At 37.7% G+C, this 15,000-nt stretch overlaps 2 protein-coding genes across 2 annotated transcripts in view; one reads left to right on the top strand and one right to left on the bottom strand.

Moving 5' to 3' along the window:
* The window catches only part of LOC138060196 (neuropeptide FF receptor 2-like), a 17,952-nt gene extending 17,291 nt beyond the window's left edge, over nt 1-661 (bottom strand). The window contains exon 1 of the mRNA XM_068905926.1: nt 538-661. The gene's annotated coding sequence lies outside the window, so the exon portion shown is untranslated. The remainder of the gene's footprint in view (nt 1-537) is intronic.
* A 5,728-nt stretch (nt 662-6,389) lies between these two features.
* LOC138014304 (melanocyte-stimulating hormone receptor-like) lies at nt 6,390-7,657 on the top strand. Its single transcript, XM_068861355.1, has one exon. It carries the CDS (start codon nt 6,523-6,525, stop codon nt 7,567-7,569), a length of 1,047 nt encoding a protein of 348 aa, XP_068717456.1. The 5' UTR covers nt 6,390-6,522; the 3' UTR covers nt 7,570-7,657.
* Nucleotides 7,658-15,000: the final 7,343 nt, after the last annotated feature.

The following is a 15,000-nucleotide window of genomic DNA, read 5'->3' as shown; positions in this document are numbered from 1 at the left end:
CGTCTGACCTTGTAGCTCAGTCGGTGGAGCGGCGGAGATCTGGCCCGGGGGTCGTGGGTTCGATTCCCACCCTAGTCGGAGTTTTTCTCTGTCCTTGTGTGGGCCCGTTTCCATCAGTAGGGCTAACGCTCACATGGTTCATATGGGATTGAAATCTAGCACTTCACATTGCAATCTATTCAGTTAACTCTGTTTAAAATATAAGTGCTACAAGGGCAACGTTTGTATAAACGTAACCTTTCCTTAGCATGACAGTGCCCCTTTTAAAATACGGGCAAAAATAATGTCCGCGCATGCGAAGAAGTGCAGCAGGAAATGACTTAAAATCATTGAGAAACCCAACTGCAAAGAGGCGACCATTTAATAATTTCAAATGATGCCGGTGATGTTGAATTTGGAACCAACGAAGAAACGTATTGTTTCGTTGCCAGAGTAAGCATGATTAAAACCAGGGCGCTTATGATTAAAACACATTGCATACGCGCTGTAAGTATATGACTGTATCCCCCTGCCTTCCATGGTTGCCGTTGTTCTTACCTTTCGACTCACTCACTCTCACGCACTACAAGTCTTTCATTTTCAAGTTTCGAATTGTTGACCTCGGGAGTGAATAAAAGCCACAAATTGACGAGAAGTGACTTCTACTTTGCATGGATTCGAGCTGAAAAGTGATGTAAATAAAGATCAATAAAACCAGCTGTTTTAAAAGACACAAGCATACGTACAACCAACCCCATCAACCAGTCGTTAATTTTCTGTCTTTTGTCTGTGCAAAAGATGCTAATAACTCTGTAATGATCTGAGTATGCGTATGTTGATCATTTGGCTTATGCTTTCATAAAATAATCATCCATCTTTCATTCACAACAAAAGAATTTCCTTGCATGTTACATTTCACGAGCAACCCATTTTACGATGACAAGAGAATTAAAGTCTTTGTAGCAGTAGACCATTGAACCATCACCTTCAGACATTGGCACGTCCTAATGATTCTAATTTATTTTCACGTTCTCAATATTCCATTCGCTCTTGAAAAAAGTAGTTTACCTCAGTGAAAGCGTGAATGCCTAACCATGAGACCACACTTTGCCTGAATGAGTAATTACGAGTTAATTCACCGAGAAGACTCATTTAACATGGATTTATCATTGAAAATTATTAAAATGAACCATGTGTTTTACAATAAAATAGAACTTAATGGCTTCGAAGTACAGCCAACAGCTTGACGAAGTATTTCGAGTAGTTCCATTAACAATGTGATTAGGCAGGGGTTCGAGGCTGAGGGATGGCCCAGTAGTGAGAGCACTCGCCTCTCACCAATGTGGCCCGGATTCGATTCCCGGACTAGGTGCCATATAACAAATTTCAGTTTTTAATGCGTCTGTCCTGTTATTGATCATGAATTTCGTCATAACATTGTCCAAGTAGCTGTGAATCAAGACTACTTTGACAATGTTGTGACGAAATTCATGATCAATAACAGGACAGACGCATGAAAAACTGACATCTATTTGTTTTTTAAAAATAACAAAAAGGCAGAGGGGTCAAAATTAAGTCAAAACACGAGAACAACGCGAGAGAAAAATGCGAGAAACTTCAATTTTAGGTCTGTTCCAAACGTCGTGCTACTGCCGTGCCGAACTCAAATGAAATTGTCATTTCGATTTAAGTACGGCAGTAGCACGGCGTTTGAAACCATTAAGCGCGGCACGGCTGACTTAGGTTCGGCACGACTACTTAGCACGGCAGGACTTGCCGTGCCGCACGGCAGTAGCACGACTTGGTTTCAAACGGCGTGCAATTGTTGCGCCGAACTCAATTCATAAATTAATTTAAGGTATTTTGCATTATTTGCATACTATTACGCTGGATGGATGGTTTGTTTTGTCTTTTGAATTCGGCGCGACTGTATTAGGTTCGACGTTTGAAACTGCTGCCGTGCCATCGTCGTGCTACTACCAAGCCAAATTCATTTAAGTTCGGCACGGCAGTAGCACGACGTTTGGAACAGGCCTAATTCAATCTGACGCGACCAAATTCATAACTTGCCTCGCTCTCTTATTGGCTAATGAAAATAATGGAGACTTTCCACTGGTTGAAAAGTGACAGATCGACGTTTCACTCTACAAAACGCATAAATTATAAATTTATGTGTCTGTCCGCTTATTGACAACAAAAATTAGTCAATAAGCATGCGAGCTCGAGTTGAGTTTGTTGGTTCTGTTCTCCTCTCGGAGAGGTACTCCGGGTTTCTCCTCAAAACCCAACATTTTACTTGATTTGCGAATTTATTTCAGTTTACAGTGTCCCTCCAGCGCTAGAACGACTAGTTTCTTTCCTTTTCAAAGCAATTCTTTTTTTTTAATTTTTGGTTCAGAAGTGCCTTTGAATGGTTAGCTTCAAACAGAAAGTGTGGGTAGTGGTCACGATAATGCATTTAGGCCTAAGGAATCCGTCAGTTTGAGTATAGGGTTGTCGTTTGTTTTCAGAAGGTTAGGGGTTGGGGTCATAAAATGGGTTGGTATTTAGGCCTAATGGGTGGATTTCTGACTGGCTAACTAAGGGCGCGTCATTTATTTGCAAACTGAACAAATGCTAATGACAAGTATTGCTAGCTTGCTTGCAAGCAGCCGTGAACGAAGTTTTTTTGCAATAATCGAGTGTCATATTGCTCGAAGTGTAAGGGTATAACTTGAAAATGAAATCCCTTAATGATTCCTTGTGGCCGGAGTAACTATTTTAGCATAGTCTTTCCTAATCTCCATTATTTTTCCCAACAGCATGTTCGGGTGTACAGGACTCGTTTTGTTTTGATGTGAGGCTGAAAAGTTTCTTAAGATGTTCTTAAATTAACATCAGATTTTGTTTCACCTGATGACTTTGGTGGTGTTGAAGTTATTTTGGAACGATTATATAAATAAGAACTGCTCATTATTACAAACTGAGATGTTTATCATACCATTGTTATGTTATACAAAATATGTCCTGAAGTATTTCGGTTAATTTACGTTTATTTACCTTTATTTTATGCTTTCATTTAAAATCAAATGAACAAAATAAAAACTGTTCTTAATCGACTCTCAGCCTGAGGAATGTTCTTAACACGTTCTTAAAATTTGGCTAATCTCAGCCTCGACGTTCTTATAAAAAGGTTCTTATAAAAAATATATAAAAAAAGAGTGTATGTGGGTTGAGTTTGTATTGGTTCATTACTCCGCTCCCACGAGAGGTTTTTCTCCGGGTTCTCCGGTTTGCCCCTCTGCACGCACAAAAACCAATACTTGATCGGATTTGATTTTGATCCCAAATTTAATTTTGCCCCCGCGCTAGAAGACTTGGCAATTAAAGTTCATTAATATTAGTATTATTCTCAGGCACTGCGATATGAGCCACAAAACACTAAGTACTATAATTACATGCCTTTTGTATACAACAATAGTTAAAACAACTCAGTACTTTTTGTCCCATTTTCTTGTAACCATTGCCGGGGTGGGATTTGAACCCTCACCATCACTTGTCTCGCCAAAGAACATCCTTGTACATATGTGTGCTGACAGTCCTGACAAAATCGGGCTTGAATTTCATTGCCTAACTTTTAACTATCTTTTGTTTGTCTGCTAAAAGGCAAACTATTCAAATTATGAAACGTTTACGAAATGCTCCAATTCCAGTTACAGAGTACAAACAAATTCAAGATTCTTCTCAGTCAATAATTTATGCTTGATGGTTAAAAAAAGAGTATATTAATCCCAGTACCTAAGGCGATAATGCATTAAATTAAAAATCAGTTTAATCAAGAAAGGATGACTCTACATTTTATTATCACTTTGTGAAGGTGCTAATGATAGAAAAATGATTGATGCAAATGATTTTAATATCAAAGGCAGTGTCACGCTATTTCAGTGAAACTTCAAAACACTAAAATACGTCTTAGCATGAATCAAGACCAAAAAGCAATGGTGTAGTTTTGTGCACTGAACCTATTAAATTATTATCCTGCGAAATCGTGCGGAATATTGCCTAATACTGTAGCTAACGAGGCCGTAGGCCGAGTTGGCTAAAATCAGGCGATATTTCGCAAGATTGAGTAGGATTATTGTCTTTTATTATTCAACACATTGATGACAAAGCAAGATTTTCTTCGTTGATTGTAAAAAAGCTGGAAAAACTACCATTTTTCTCCGCGTCACACAAAATTACGTATATCGCATGTTATTATACATCAGACTCACTATGAAAAATCTGATTGGTCTAGAGCATTCAATCAATTCACAATAGCTTGTGAACTTGACAAGATAAATGCAATATCTGCTGCAGATATTGCATTTATCGTGTCAAGTTCAACGTCTGCCTGGTTACTAGGCCCTTAGTTACTTAATGCACTAGTTTCGAAATGTGCAGCAACAAAAGAACAGAGTCGAGGTTCAGGGGAATAATTAGCATTTGTATTGTTCAAATCAAAGGAAAATGCAAATTATTCCCCTGAACCTCGATTCCGTTCTTTTGTTGCTGCACAATTCGAAACTAGCCTATTGTAACGTTATTTTCAACAATTAAAAACAGTCAAACAGAGACTTTCAATTAATGTTTATAAAGATTTTCCGTTAAGGATTTTTCCATTTTAATATATACTTTATTCAGACAAAGGTTTATTATTGTATTTTAACATTTTTAAATGATCTTGGTTAAGCTTATCAGTGTCACTTTCACCTTAGTTTTGAAATAAAGCCATTTTTCAACAGATGAATGTCTTCTTTCGCCTATTGCTTAAAAAATGTATAATAAAACAATTATTGAATTCGGTTTTCGCATGATATCATGAATTATCAAAACCTCGTGTCTGTGTTATCTTCCCCAGCCTTCGGCTTCGGCAGATAACACAGACCTCGATTTTGATAATTCATGATATCATGCTCAACCTCATCCAATAATTGTTTAATATCTGTTGAGTACGCACGGCGAATATTGAGCGCGCTATGACCATATTTGGACATTGTCACAGTTTATGATTCAACACATCGTGACAATGTCCAAATTTGGTCATAGCGCGCGCGTACTCTACGTATATCCTGCGATATACGTAATTTTGTGTGTCGAGGAAAAAATGGTAGCTTTTCCAGCTTTTTTTCCAATAAACGTAGAAAATCGTGCTTTGTCATCAATGTGTTGAATAATAAAAAAAAAATCATATTGCTCAATCTTGCGAAATATCGCCTGATTTTAGCCAACTAGGCCTACGGCCACGTTGGCTAAGTATCAGGCGATATTCCGCGCGATTTCGCAGGATAATTGTTAATTATTTGCATCCATGGATGGAAAGATGGAAATGGATTAAAACTTGAGAAAACTGGCCAATAGCTCTTTGTGCAATAAATATATTTCATATCTGCCAGGAATGTTGTACCTGTGAGTTAAAGTACTAATTTAGATTTTTACCCGGTTTTGACCTAAAAACAGCAAATTTAGCATGACAGTGGCCCTTTAACTTTTTGGTTCGGTGGCTAAGCGAAAATACTTCAGAAACGCCGTGTTACATATTGCAAACAGTGGCTTTCATCAGTAACAGGAAGTTTCATCTTGTTGATATGATAGGACTGTAGTTAATATTTTTGGAAAACCCCATACGGTTATCATCAAATTGAATAGGAGTGGGGTAATATTCGAATTAGTTTCACCATCCTTGTCTCTCAGAATTTTGATATAAAAAGTGTATGTTATGACTAAAAAGCTAAAACAAATAGTGGAGCTTCTCCTTTAGAGCAAAACGCGATTAGTCGGCTGAAAACTAAAATGGATTCAAAGTGTGAAAAATAGCTGCGATCGGCTGAAAGATTTTCACTCCGAAATATTGAAAATTATCAGAGTTCACATTTGCATATAACTTCTCACACAAACTCCTAGTCGAAGACATTCTGTTTTTCTTTTACCTCAAACTGACTCAGCTGTAAGGTTGAGAAATCATTACTGATGACTGACCGAGTGTATAATGCTGATATTAATCTTGCTCAATCTTGCCTCAATTGTCCCCGCGGCTGCAATTGAGAAAAAAGACCACTGGGGATTCTGATAAGACGGAAAAACTTCCAACAACTCTTAAATTCACGGCATGCAAGAGAGCAAATATAAAAATTCCAAATTTGGATAAGAAGAGATACATATTTCCCTCCTAGTAATGATTCTCTCTCTTTTATTTCTAACGAATATTTTAATGTCTAGTCATTAGCGGATAAGGCGGTGTCTCTCTGTTAAACCACACTAAAAAATCAATAGCGTGCAGTATTGTTATCTATAGCTATCAGTTTTCTACGTCATTTGCGGTTTATAAAACAAAGAAACGTTAAGTTTCGGGATCAGTATTGCTTGAAGCGCTGCAATACGTTGGCAGATGACTTCTCTCACAAACACTGAGAACTCAGGTTTAATTTGAAAAGGAAGAACGAACTTAGAACAAGCGGGTCTTCCTTGACTTTCTTGGAGTCGGTAGTGATTTGTATTGGCAGAGACAAAGATTTTAGAATTACCATGACACAGCAGAATATTGGGAATGCAAGCTTAAACGTAAAGACGTCTTGCAGTGATTTAGAGATTTTCTTCAGCAATGCAGATGTTGATATACTTTCTCTGTCAGATTCAATTCTTTGTCTTGTTAACGCTGTCTTTAGCTTTGTAGCCGTGTTTGCCAATATCATTGTCTTTTACGCTTTATACAAAGCTACTTCGCTGAATTCAACATCCAAGGCGTTGCTTTGCAGCCTAGCTCTCTCCGATCTGGGGGTTGGTGCAATTGTTCAGCCGCTGTTCATCGTGTACAGATGGGCAAAGATTCAAAACCGTCTTGAAGACGAGGCCTGTACAGCAGGAATTATCGCTCATATTGTAGGCAGCCATCTTTCCGCTGTTTCCTTTCTAACAATGACAGCCATAAGCGTGGACCGTCTACTCGCTTTACACCTTCGAATCAAATATCAAGCAACTATCACGCTAAAAGGGACTCTAGTTGTTCTTGCTTTGATATGGGTCTCAGGCGGCTTGTGGGCAAAATCATGGAAAAAAAATCAAGACGTGTACAGCATATTCAGCATCATTTATATTCCAGTTTGTTTCCTTGTTGCCTTTCTATCTTACTTCAAGATATACCTTGCCCTGAGAAAACATGCATGCAAGATGGGAAGACATATCAATCCTTTGAAATGCAAAAGAAAAACGAACGAAATGAACTTTTCCCATTACAAAAAGTCTGTCTTCAGTATGTTTTATTTATTTTGCGCCTTTTTGGTTTCGTTTCTTCCTTACTTATGCCATAAACTTGCAGTGATCATATCCGGATGGAATACTTCTACCTCCGTTTTTTTTAGTGTCGGCTTAACCATGGTTTATTTGAACAGTTCGCTTAATCCTTTGATTTACTGTTGGAGAATATCAGAAGTGCAGCAAACAGTCCTTCAAGTTTTGTGCGGATGCAAGGGTCGCCGTGACTCTGTGATCCAGCTAAATAAGGTCGCATTTTCTTCGAATAAAAGGCAGGTTATACTTTTGCTGCCCAGACCACCTGAAAACGTGGCTGTGTAGCTTTTGGCTGTCAAAGGTTTCTTGGTGTGGCTGAGAGACCTGAGAGCATGGCGGCTGGATACAGGAAGTGCGGTTTGTCATTCGCTTATTTTGGGCAAACACGATACTGTACAATCAATGATATATACATTTCATGCAAGTATCACAATAAAAAGTAAATAAACAATTCAAGCTAAATTAAATATGTGTCGGGTTCACGAGTTTCAAGAAATAAAAATGTTTCACTTTACAAAGTAAAAACTCGTTACTGATATTGTATTGACTCCAACTGAGCCGGAATTGCCGTGGTCATTCAATTCAATTCAATTTATTTGTTTATTAGCAATGCAAAAGAGCGATTTTCAATTGAGTGTCGTAAACCAAAACCAAAGGGGATACTTTAGCCAATCAGAAAGGACGGAGACAATCCGGTTAACCAATCAAAACTCGAAGTAATTACACGTGGCCGACACAAAGCGCGGGAAAATGTGCAAGCGAGAGCCACGATTGGTTATGGTTTCACTTCTGATTGGTTGAAAAAGTGGCGCGAGAACTTTGAACCAATCACTGAATGAACTAATCGTAAACCAAAGCAATTTGCTAATTACTTTCGACGCTCAATTGAAAACCACTCTATCATCACAGTCCTAGGCGACCAGCAATTAACGAAGCTATTCTAGGCGGGCCGCCTTTTTAAAACAAGTCCTTGTCTTTGTTATTGAACACATATTATTAAATAAAATGCTGTTAAAATCACAAAGTACATACAAAATAAGAAATCAGTTAATTACTAATTAATTACATAGTTATCAAGATACACAGTTGAAACATGAATAATTACAATTTAAAATGAATTTAGGAACCGTTTACCAGAAGAACATTCGCAAAAGGGTGTTTTCTTTGAGTCAAACCCGCGGCAGCTTTAGACCTTCCCTGAGGAAGACACCATACCGGAGCACAGTCGTAGTTGAGTCATGATACGGAACTTTGCACATTGAATTTTTTATCTTCAAAGGAGAGTAGCGTCAAGCTATGTCTTACTTTAAAACGTGGTTGCTGCTCAAGCCTCAACCTTCCCAAGAATTATATTTTCTGAAATAAAACCTTGCATACAATACTCTCGATTTCCTGACAAAATTATTGTCTCATTGATTAAATGGGCGTTGCAGCCTAATGAGAGTTAAAAGACATTTCACTTAATAATGATTTGAACTTTGATTTCTTTAATTGAGTTTTTGCTTGACAGAATTCAATGATAGATGTTCAAAATTATATGCTTTTGAGCCATCCGTCAGTTGTAGTCAGGAACGTGTTGTGAAAGGAGAAATTGTCAGGAAGAATATTTGTTGCTAACCAGTATCTGTGCAATTCGGACATGTCGGAATTAATTCAGTTGGATATCGCCACTTTGTTAGTTCAACTTCTAATGATGCTTTTTGTATTCCTGGCTATTATCCTTTAGTTCGATTGGATAGACTGCACGGGAGGCGTGGTGGTGGTGTTGTTTTTTATGTCTCATCTTCTGTCGGTTTCAAGAGAAGGCACGATTTGGAAGTTAATGAGCTTGAATTGTTATGAATAGAATTAAAGCTCAACCGCATTGTGTTCCTTTGTGGTGTTTGTTACAAACCACCTTGTCAGGATTCCGTGACAAATTTGAAATTTTTGGAAAATTTGCAGCTTTCTTTAGATAAAGTTTCTCAGCAGCCTAATTCTTTTCTTACGTTGATAGGTGATTTTAATGCTTCTTATGATCCCTCAAATCCCTTGGTTAGGAATGACTTTGCAGCATTATTATATCGGTGGATGGAATGTAACAACCTTTATCAAGTTATTAACGAACCTACACGTATTACGCAATATAGCGAGTCTCTTTTGGATTTAATCATAACAAATTGTCCTGGTTATTTCGTTGATTGCAGAACACTCAGTCCACCAGCAAATTGTGATCATTCTCTAATCTTTGCACGCCTGAACATCTCTGTCTGAAAACCTAAGTGTTATAACCGACGCATATGGCAGTTTAACGATGTTAATGAGGCAGAATTGCGTGATGAATTAGCACATTTTGACTGGGATGCAGAAGTATTTAGTAATTCATATGATATTAATGCTATTTATAGCTGCTGGTTTAAGCATTTTCATGATAGAGTGAAGACGAAAATTCCAAGCAGGATAGTTATGATCAGACCTCGTGACAAGCCGTGGATGGATAGTTCTGTTAGACTGGCTATGAGAAAACGAGATCGCTTATTGAAATTGTATTGTAAATATAAAACGCGACCCTCTTGGGAGAAATATCGGCAACAGAGGAACTTGACTACGACATTAATACGTAAGAATAAGGCCAAGTATTTTCATAAAGTAATGCCAAATTGCAAGATGTAACAACTGGTGTTAAGGCGTGGTGGAGCATTGTTAAGGGACTTTACGGCGAAAAAGTGCAATGTACCGTTTCTACTTTGATTGAAGGTGTTAGGCAAGTTACTAATGCGCGAGAAAAGGCAGAAATATTAAATGAATATTTTTGCGATCAGAGTAAGGTTGATGATAGATTTGCATCCCTCCCAAGGGATTCTTCTTTTTTTCAGAATAATGCATTTTTGTCTAATGTTTTTACAACGGAACGAGAGGTTTACAATCTACTTATGACTGTTGATGTTTGCAAGGCGTGTGGACCTGACGGTATAGGGAATCGTATTCTTAAACTTTGTTCTAGCGGTATCGCTTCTTCGTTTTCAAAGTTAGTTAATATCTCTTTGTCTTCTGGTGTTTTTCCGTGTCAATGGAAGTTTGCAAATGTCATTCCGCTGTTTAAAAAGGATGATCGCCAGTGTAAATTGAATTATCGTTCTGTGTCCCTTTTGTGTTCTTTGTCTAAGATATTAGAGAAAATTGTCTTTATTAGAGAAAATTGTCTTTTGTTACATCTTGCAATTGAAAATTGTCTTTATCCGCCTTGCCGAACTAGTTTTAACGCTTAATTGTTTTTCATTCGCCGGCAACTATTACAAACAAATTAATGGTGTAGCGATGGGCACAAGAATGGGACCTAGCTATGCCAATCTTTTTGTAGGATATGTTGAACACCAATTTTTTAATCAGTACAACGGCCCCAAACCTGAACTCTACGGCCGTTACATCGACGACTGCATCGGCGCTATTTCATCCAGCAGAGAAGAACTCGATCAATTTATAACCTCCGTCAACTCTTTTCATGCGGCTCTTAAATATACCTGGGAAATTTCGGAAACTTCATTGGCTTTCCTAGATATCAAAGGTTCTATTAGAGGCAACGTGCTATGTACTAGTGTGCACTACAAACCTACTGATTCTCACAGTTATTTGCTGTATTCATCGTCACATCCATCACATGTCAAGAACTCCATCCCTTATTCTTAATTTCTTAGACTTCGACGTCTATGCAGTGATGACTCCGATTTTTCCAGCAAATCAGAGGAGATGTGCCAGTTCTTCGAAAAACGTGGCTATCCTGTCTCTGTGGTCAAAGCGGGCCATCATCGCGCCCAACAATTTGATCGACAGTCATCACTACAAACGTCACAAAAAGATAAGAATGACAGAATTCCAGTCACCCTCACTTTCCATCCTCATAATCACGCAGTCAAAAGCATCATTCTTAGTAATTTTAAATTACTCCAAAATGATCCCGAGACTGGTAGAATCTTTTCGCAACCTCCACTTATTTCATTCAAACGCGACAAAAACGTAGGCAACTTTTTAGTTAGAAGCGCGCTCAAAACTAACGAGCAACCCGGCACTTTCAAATGCGCGCGCTCACGATGCAAAACTTGTCTTTTCATTGTTAACACTAGCAAGATATCGGGACCTAAGCGATCTGTTAAGATCACCGATCGTTTCACATGTACCTCCGCAAATGTCATTTATTGCATAACCTGCACGTTATGCAATAAATTATACATTGGTGAGACAGGTAGACGACTAGGTGACCGATTCCGCGAACACCTTAGCGATGTTGAGAAGAATAACAAGGATGCATCCAAGCCAATGGCTCGCCATTTTAATCTCCCTAACCACTCCAAAAAACACATGGCTATCTGCGGCCTTTCCCTACATCTAGGTACGACGGAAAGCCGCAAGAATCTGGAACAAAAATTCATCTTTCAAATCGGCACCCTCGATTCGCTCTGACGAAGGGCTAACGCTCGAAACGTCAGCTTTTAGAATCTCTGTACGGTGGCCAATTTTATTATCAACTCCGTTGATAAAACCAAATTTTTGTTTACAATTTCTTACTTGAGATTGGTTATCTCAATCGCTTACAGTTTTGGATATCAGCAAGGCGTTTGACAAGGTGTGGCACAAAGGTCTTCTTTATAAGCTTAAATCAGTAGGAATCAGGGGAGCTTTGCTTAGCTGGTTTGAAAGTTATTTGTCTAATCGTCAACAAAGAGTGGTTTTCGATGGGCAGTCATCTGATTGGCGCCAAGTTGAAGCAGGGGTTCCTCAAGGTTCGTTTTTGGGGCCTATGTTATTTCTTATATATATTAATGACATAACAGATGAAATTCAGTCAAAATGCTTACTTTACGCTGATGATACTTCGCTTTTTGAAGTCGTTGATTCACCTGGTAACACTGCGTTGATGTTAAATAAAGACCTTGAATCCATACAAAGGTGGGCTACGAAATGGCTTGTTACAATTAATCCTAGTAAAACTGAATGTATGACGTTTTCATCTAAACGGGTAAGACCGCTGCATCCCGACCTATTTTACAACGGAAATAACATTACTGAAGTTTCCAGCCATATCCACTTAGGCATAACGCTGTCTTCTAACCTGACATGGAGAGCTCACATATTTAGTGTTTATCAAGAAGCTAGTAAAAGATTAAATTTGTTGAAAGGAATTAGGTATAAAGTAGGCAGGGATACATTCAGAAAATTGTATAAGTCGGTTATCAGACCTGTTACGGAGTATGCTGATGTGCTTTGGGACGGCTGTACTGATGAGGAAAGCGAACTCCTTGAATCTGTTCAGTATGAAGCCGGGAAAGTCGTCACAGGTGCTATGCGGGGAACAAGTAGGATTCGCCTTATGACAGAGCTGGGGTGGGAGGAGATGAAAGTTAGACGCGATATTCATAAGCTTATTTGTTATTTTAAGATAGTAAAAAATTTGAGTCCGCCTTATCTTAAGGATCTGCTCCCAGCTAGAGTCTGTGAGAGAACTCATTGTACCTTTCGATCTTCTCAAAATTTTACTCTTTTCCCTGTGCGCACAGAGCGCTTTAAAAGGTCTTTTTTCCCTTCCACAACTAAATTGTGGAACGACATTGATTTGGAAATTCGTGAATCTGATTCAATTGGCTCTTTTAAGAGAGCGTTAGTTAATTATTTTAATATTCCAAAGTATTTTTCGCCTTTTGATTATGCTCTTGACAGATACTCGTCCGTAATTCATACTAGACTGCGTCTAGGCGCTTGTGGTCTAAATTATTATCTATTTAAGATCGCTGTTAAGTCTTCACCTATTTGTAGCTGCGGCTTTGACAATGAGACTATAACTCATTTCTTTTTACAATGTCCTAATTATGCTGCCCTCAGATCTGATTTGCTCGCTGCTGCTGCTCGTATAGCTTCTGGTCAATATTCTGACCAGCAAAAAGTTGAAGTTTTTCTGTTTGGTTCTTCTGACATGTCAAATAATGAAAACGTTGAAATCTTCTCTCATGTCCAGCACTTTATAAGAGAGTCTAAACGTTTTTCTTTTTGTGGTCATTATCATTGACCTAATTAACTTAAGCGTCTTTTTTGACTTACTTTGTATCCCGTGCCCGTGTTTGTTTTTTTTTTTGTGTGGTAATTAGAATTTTGGTGTAAGCTCCCCGTGATGAGCTCATTTAGCTCTTGGGGCAAACATTTATATAAATATGTTTAAATTAAAATAAAAAAAACAAAAAGAATAAAACCTATCATTGAATCGCTACAATAAAGATCGAGATAACTCATACGACTTGTGGTCTACGTTCACCCCAAAGTCTGCTAACCGGTTTTTAACGAAACAATTATTGATAGCGAATATATCAATTACGTTGCCTTCGCCATTTTTTTTATCAATATGCCAACCAGAGCTTTTGGATTATTTTGATCCAGTATTTACTACAGTTTTCCGAAAAAAAAAGATCAAGATTTTGAAATCTGTGAAATTAAAGCAACAGGTTGTCTCTTCTGAAGTGTTAGTCCCTGCAATGGATGTAAAATGTAATTTTACCTAACAAATAAATGCAAATCAAGGGGAAATGCTAAATATAATGACCGAGCTCCTGGAAGGGGGACTGGAAACTAGACATTTCAGAGGCCTTTTTCTCAAAAACAAGCCGTACGACCAGCGTTAAATTTTTGGAAATTAGTAAACAATATGATGACGAAATTGTTAACATTTCTTTAAAAAGATCTACCGGACAGTTTTTCAGATATTATCAAAATAGAAGAAAATTGTCGTTTTTTTCCATTTGCGAAAAACCTGTCGGACAGATTTAACTATTTATTCCTATACATGATTATTTTTTTCTCGCTAAGGAAATCCTGAAATGTTAAGGTGCGGTCGTATGGCTAGTTTTTGAGAAAAAGGCCATTGAAATGTATAGTTTCCAGTTTCCTGATTTGGATTTATTTTTTTAGGTAAATTACATTTAATATCAATTGCAGTGAGACATCCTGTTGCTTCAATTTCACACATTTCAAAATCTTGATCCTTTTCTTCGGAAACTGAAGCAAACCACCTTTTAGCATTTGAAAATGCTGATCTTGCAACCTCCTCATTTTTCCTGATTTTGCAATTTTACTCGTTTATAACTCTGCTTCCAGAAGGTAATTTCTTTTTGTTTTTTTAACGTTAGCTTATATTAATTAAAAATGTTTGTCTTTGAAATTTAAGAAACTTCTGTAGATGAAAAAAAAATTAGACATATTACAGAAAACTGATTTTTCTAAAAAACTGGCCCACATATTTTGTTGAATTTTCAATATTTTAGAGATTATTTCTAACATTATCTGGTAACGCTGAATGGGAAAATTTCACTCTCCCGTTTAAGACATACCTACGGAGCCCCCTCTAGGACATCAAACAAAAAGGTTTTAGATGGAAAAAAAACAACTTATAAGACGACTTATAACTCGTCCAAGACGACATATCAGTCTAATAAGTCTAAGACGACTTATAAGTTAACTTGTAACTCGTCTAAGGTGACTTATAAGTCGACTTATAACTTGTCTATGGTGACTTATAAGTCGACTTATAACTCGTCTATGGCGACTTATAAGTCGACTTATAGCTCGTCTAAGGCGACTTATAAGGCGACTTATGACTCGTCTAAGGTGACTTATAAGTCGACTTATAACTTGTCTATGGTGACTTATAAGTCGACTTATAACTCGTCTAAGGCGACTTATAAGTCGACTTCTAAC

The sequence above is a fragment of the Montipora capricornis genome, chromosome 8 (assembly GCF_036669925.1).
Source record: "Montipora capricornis isolate CH-2021 chromosome 8, ASM3666992v2, whole genome shotgun sequence".
NCBI classification, from domain to species: Eukaryota; Metazoa; Cnidaria; class Anthozoa; order Scleractinia; family Acroporidae; genus Montipora; species Montipora capricornis.
This window is presented reverse-complemented; position numbering and strand designations above follow the sequence as displayed.